We start from the raw sequence: 6,233 nt of genomic DNA, 5'->3' as shown, positions 1-6,233 counted from the left end.
CCCTCCCTGGGCTTCAGCCAGTGAGGGTCACCCCAGTGTGGACTGGCCTCTTCTGCTGACCACTAAGGGGGCCCAGGACCTGCAGTGCTGTCATTTGGGCACAGCTGACCCTCGATGTCAGCCAGGGGATCAGGCCAGCTGGGCCGCTCCTGCCCAGCGGCATTCAGCCGGCTCCTTGCGAGGCCTCCATGGAGTGGGAAGCCGGTAGCTGCCCAGTCCCTTGTGCTGGATCGACTGGCGGATGGGGCCCTGTAGAGCCGCGTGCTTTGTGCACCAGTGTTCTGATGGTAGCGTCCTGAACGTCCCACATCCGGAAAGCGGGCACCCCACCCTGGAGTGGCGCTCCCTGGGGCCCCTGGTGCCCAGTGCTGCCCGAGCCTTGGCGGTTCTGGGTGGTGGGAGCCCAGTGGGCCAGAGCCTGTATGGGAGCAGTCAGAGAGCAGTCAGGGCGCCGCAGGCTGGCAGTCGGGGAGCGCGGGCAGGAGGCCCGGCTCCCAGGTAAAGAGGCCTCCTTGCGGGAAGGCACTGCTCACTCTCTGGCTGGTAACGGGCCTGTTCTTGTTTCTCAGGGCAACTGGGTGAGAAGCAGGTTCTGTCTTCAACCTCGGATGATCGGGTAAAAGACGAGTTCAGTGACCTTTCTGAGGGGTGAGAGAAGAGTGGGTTTAAATAGCTAACGTTCCTCCCTCGGAGACCAAACCCGCCATCCTGGGGCCTTGTTCCTTGTGCCCTACTTGGGATGTCGCCCCTCGGGGTGGGAAGAGAGGAGGTCATAGGTCTTGCGGGGCTTCCTGGTCCCCGAGGGCAGCCCCAGAGGGAACCTACAGCGTTCTAACTCGGCCTGCGGACAGCTCTGCTGGCACTGCCCCGCTGGGTCCTTGGGCACTGCTGCTCCCTGAAGGCCCTTTCTGGGCCAGCTCTGGACGCAACTACAGAGGAAGCCCGTCCCTGGCCCTGGGCTGTAACGCAATGCCTTAAAGCGGAGGGTCCACGCAGGCTTCTGGAGGCCAGCAGACCTCCCTGAAGGGCGTTGTCAAGATCTGTTGGCTCCTCGTGCACCCTCTGCTCTGAGCCCAGAGCCACACTGGAGCTGCCCTGCGTGCCTGCGCTGGCGTTCACGCCTCCCCGCTCTCCCTGCAAGCCTCGGGCCAACAGGACAGGATGACCAGGTTTTGGTGCACCCACTGAGCGTGCCAGGAACCCAGGACCCAGACGTGGCCAGGCTGCCAGCCAGCTCTGCTTCTGCACGTCCAGGCGGGTGGCAGCCTAGGGACGGCCAGGGGCTGCTAACCTGGGTCTGCTGCCTTGCTGAGACCACAGAGCGGCTGATTTAAGGGCAAATACTGCAGTGTTCTGCTTTTGCAGACTTTTAAATAGCTGATGGTAAGCCCACCAGCCACAGGGCGCTTGTGGTAGGGTGAGGCTTGTGGTAGCTTTCTCCATCTGCCTACCAGGGAGCCCACTTTGGTGGGAGTCTTCACACCCTTCTTGGGCCTGTGAGCATGGCGTATGGGGCGTTGGCAGCCTCTTCACCTCAGCGACCCAGCTCGTCCTCTGTCTTAGGAGATGGGATTGGGGAGTTTAGATTTCGTAAGATGTTCCCAGGGGATAAACCCCGTGGATGTGGGGACCCTTATGCTGTCCTGAGCCAGGAGGTCTGTGGGTCTGCCCCCTCCTCTGCCTTGGGCTTTGCTAAAGGTGCTCTCTTCCTTCCTAGAGACGTGCTGAGTGGAGATGAAAGCGACCGGAAGCAAAGTGCCCAGTCCTCGGACGAGTCCTTCGAGCCCCGCCCCGACAGGAAGTAAGGGGACAGCTGGTGCGAGGGCGTGGGGCTGGCGGGTGTCCTGGTGGCGGGTGCCAGTGTCTGCACCATGGCCGCACACAGCGGGGACAGTGTGGCCTGCCCTCCCTCGGCTCACACTCGCTTCTCTTCTGGCTCCACCTCCCAATTCCCAATCCCAGTCTGCTGTGGCTTCGGAAGGTGAGCAGCTGGGAAGCCATTCGGAGGGCCAGGTGGGCAGGTGAGCCTTGGGAGGGAAGGGTCCTCCTGACCACTGGTGCCTGTCTTTCTTCTGGGAGTTTGTAACTGGGGCTTATCCAGGTCTCACGCCATGATGGCCAAGAGGCCACGTGAGGGCTCTCTCAGACACCACGGGAGTGGCAGGGAGCCCCGTGGCCAGAACCCGCCTCGTTCTGGGGAGTCCCTTTCTGGGCCAGTCCTGCCCACCCCACACTCCACGGCATGCCCTCCTCACCCATCCCTGGGCCATATCTGCTGAGGCGTGGAGCAGCCCTGGACTCTTTCTACTCGACGCAGTTCTGATTTCTACAGCCACGTACCCACGTCCACTTCCTCACTGAGTCGCTTCTCTGACCATTTTTGTTTTTAAATGGTGCCAGAGGGGCACAGTCATGAGTGTGTGTGTGTGTGTGTGTGTGTGTGTGTGTGTGAGAGAGAGAGAGAGAGAGAGAGCGAGCGAGCGTATGCCTCTCAACGCTTGGTCATGCTGCCATCCCTTTTGCTCGAGTTCCTCACATCAGGATCCAGGGCACGTGCCTGTGTTTGCCACTTGGCTTGCAAGCTGTGTGCCCAGGCTTTGACCGCGGTCCAGCCTCCTGCCCCCCTGGCTCCCACCACGGCCCATCTGTACCCCCGGGCTCTGACTGTTGCCTGCCCTCTGTACTTCTTACCTGTGGCACTACCATGTGACCATGTTTGACCTCCTCCTTTCAGGGATTTGTTTTCAAAGTCCAGAAAGAACACAGGGCCCTTGGCTAGGAGGGCTAGTTTATACTGGTCTCACCCCCTCCTGTCTGAGCCCAGGGACATCCACAGCACCCTGCAGTTATGACAGTGCTGGACGAAGGGGTGGTTGTCCTTATTATTTTAGAATTTTTATTTTTTTTTGAGAGGTTTTTGCTGTAGGGTGCGTGCGCTCACCAGACAGACAGAGAGAGACAGAGAGATAGAAAGCGAGAAATCACCCCCCAAGGGGGATGGCCACGCTGCAATCCCTTCTCTTCCATTTTCCTCTTGGGATCTTGGGCACGCACGCACACGCACCCAGTTTGAGTTTAAGCTGCCAGGTCCGGGACTTGAACCGCAGTCAGCACTGGGAGTCCAGTGATGTCACCATTATGCCATCCGCTGGTCCCTGGTGGTTGTATTCAAGCATTTCGCAATCCAGGGGAAAGAGCAGCAGTTCTGAGTGCTACACCGTGAGCCAGGGGACCTGCGACAAACCCGGGCCGGCCGGCCTGAGCTCACACACTGGCAATGGGAAGAGGAGGGGTAGGACAGGAGGGTGGGGCTGAGCCAGCATGCTCGAGCCAGGATGCTGGCTGGGGGCAAGAGGCAGTGTGGGGGTACTGCCCAGGATGGCTGTCACAAGCCCGACTCCCACTTGGTGACCTGCCCAGGCTGGTCTGGGTTTCAGCGCAGCTGGACCCAGTGTCTTTTATTCCCCCCCATTTTTTGTTTTAAAGACAGGTTTTTGCTATAGGGCATGTGTGCTCACCAGAGAGACAAGAAGGGAGAAATCAGCCCTGGGGGATGGCCACACCGCAGTCCCTTCTCCATTCTTCTCTTGGGATTTTGGCCACGCACGCACATGTGCCCAGCGTGAGTTTTAAGCCACCAGGTCCAGAAATCGAACAGTGGTTAACTACGTGGGAGTCCAGCGATGTAACCATTGAGCCACTGCAGGCCTCAGAGCCTGTGTCTTTATGGCTTGTCTCCCAGCAGGTCTGGTCAATGGTCTGTGGAGGGCTAGGGATTAGGATAGAGGAAGCCGCTGAGCCCCGTTTGAGATAGGATCAGACAGGGACCACACCCTGTGTCACTCAATGGCCCCTCGGGGACAGATGCACATGCACTTCGTTCTCCCGGGATGTGGGGCAGGCACGCACGTGTGCCCAGCCTGTGTGAAGCCACTGGTTCCAGCACTGAACTGTGGTCCACGTGGGAGTCTGGTGCCTTCACCTCCATGCCACCTGCTGCTGTGGCCCTAGAGTTTGAGGTTGCCATGAAGCCGGTTGCCTGTTTTTACTGTTGCTGGTGCTCTTGGTGTCGTACCTAAGGAACTATTAATCAGACCCAAAGGTCGTGAAGGTTTACCACTCCGCTCACTTCCAAAGCCGTGGTTCTAGCTCTGGGGTACAGGGAGTGACCCCTTTTGGGTTGTCTTGTGTGTAGCGTGAGTCCAGCTTCGTTCTTCGCATGTGAACATCCAGCTGTCACAGTGTAATTTATGTTTTAATCTTTGTGTTTTAGAGATTTTTGCTCTAGGGCATGTGCACTTGCCAGAGAGACAGAAAGAGCAATCACCCTCCACAATCCCTTCTCCATTCTCCTCTCAAGATCTTGGGTACTTACGCATATGTGCCAGGCATGAGAGTTTTTTTTTTTTTTAGAATTATTTTATTTAACTTTATTCATTCCTTCATTTTAATTTGACCAGTGAAAGAGAAAGTGAGAAAGTAAGCCGTCAGGTCCAGGACTCAAACCATGGTTGGCCATGTGGGAGTCCAGCGTCTTAACCACCATGCCATCTGCTGGTCCCCCAGTGTCAGTTATTGAAGAGACTGTTCATCGAACGGTCTTGGCACCCTTGTCAGAAACCAGTAGACTTGCTCTGTGATCTGGCAATGAGGCAGGTCCCACATGGCTGGCTGTGTGGTTCGCGTCCCAGAACCAGCACCTTGAAATACACACCTGGCACACACACACCTGAAGCCCCGAGAGGAGGAAGCGGTAGAGGGATTGCAGCACAACTACCCCGCAGAGGCATGCCCTTCTCTGTCTCCTGGAGGGCATGTGCATTGTAGCCCCACACGATGTGAGCGCCATCTGACAGGCTGTCCTGGTCTTGGCTCTGTCGGATCCGTGTATAGACCTGTCCTTGTGCTAAGCACACACTGTTTATGTACAGCCTTGTGGTAAATGTGGGAGACAAGGTTTCAGTGTCTTTCTTCTTTGTATTTGAAATTCATTTAGGCCATGACGTGTTCCTTGAAATTCCATGTTAAATTTAGGACAGATATTTTTTAAAAAGAGTTCTTTATTTGGGACCACGTAATGGTTACATCACTGGACTCCCACATAGTTGACTGGTTCAGTTCCCAGACGTGGCAGCTTAAAACTCACACAGGACACATGTGTGTATGTACCCCAAATTCTGGGAAGACAATGGAGAAGAAGGAATTGAATGGCCATATCCCTTAGGGGGTGATTTTTCACTGTCTCTCTCTGGTGAGCACATGTACCCTATAGCAAAAAAAAGAAAAAAAAAAAATTGGGATCATTAGATGTATAGAAGGGGGATGGCCACGCTGCAATCCCTTCTCCATTCTCCTCTCAGGATCTTGGGCATGCAGGTACACGTGCCCGGCATGAGTTTAAGCCACCGGGTTCGGGACTCCAACCATGGTCGGCTACATGGGAGTCCAGCGACATAGCCATTACGCTGGTCCCTAGGGGGTGATTTTTCACTGTCTCTCTCTGGTGAGCACATGTACCCTATAGCAAAAAAAAGAAAAAAAAAAAATTGGGATCATTAGATGTATAGTGGTTAAGGTGTTAGTCTCCCATGTGAATGACCATGGTTTGAGTCCCAGACCCCGGTGGCTTGAAAATCACACCAGTCACATGCATGTGTGCCCAAAATCTGGTGAGAATGGAGGATGAGGGACTGTGGCGTGGCTATCTCTCTTGGGAGTGACTTCTTGCTTTCTCTTTCTTTGTCTCTCTGGTAAGCACACATACGAAGCACACATACCCTAAAGCAAAAAAAAAAAAAAAAAAAAACCAACTTAATTTTGTTATTTTTTAATTTGCTGTAGGGCATATGAGCTCACCAGAGAGGGAAAGTGAAAAAGCAAGCTGCCAGGTCTGGAACTCAAAACCGTGGTTGACCATGTGGAAATCCAGTACCCTAACCACCACGCTACCTACTGGCCCCTAGGGAAGTTTATTTTTATTTTTTAGGTTTTGCCATAGGCTTTTGTGCTTACTATAGAGAGAAAGGAAGGAAAATGAGAAATTACCCCTCTCCACCCCCAAGGGGGATGGCCACACTGCAACCCCTTCTCCATTCTCCTCTTGGAATTCTGGACATAAGCACACACGTGCACGTGCATCACCAGGTCAACCATATGGAATCCAGCACCTTTACCATTGTGCCACCTGTTCACCCACCATTAGGGTTTTTTTTTTTTTTTTATTTTTTATTTCT

At 54.8% G+C, this 6,233-nt stretch overlaps 1 protein-coding gene across 1 annotated transcript in view; it reads left to right on the top strand.

Annotated features, from left to right (window-relative positions):
• The window catches only part of ZNF276 (zinc finger protein 276), a 14,464-nt gene that overhangs the window by 2,718 nt on the left and 5,513 nt on the right, over positions 1-6,233 (top strand). Inside the window, exons 4-5 of the mRNA XM_006152525.3 lie at positions 570-648; positions 1,718-1,801. Of these exons, the coding sequence (XP_006152587.1) occupies positions 570-648; positions 1,718-1,801 (163 nt within the window). The remainder of the gene's footprint in view (positions 1-569; positions 649-1,717; positions 1,802-6,233) is intronic.

The sequence above is a fragment of the Tupaia chinensis genome, unplaced genomic scaffold, assembly GCF_000334495.1.
Source record: "Tupaia chinensis unplaced genomic scaffold, TupChi_1.0 Scaffold000355_1, whole genome shotgun sequence".
NCBI classification, from domain to species: Eukaryota; Metazoa; Chordata; class Mammalia; order Scandentia; family Tupaiidae; genus Tupaia; species Tupaia belangeri.
This window is presented reverse-complemented; position numbering and strand designations above follow the sequence as displayed.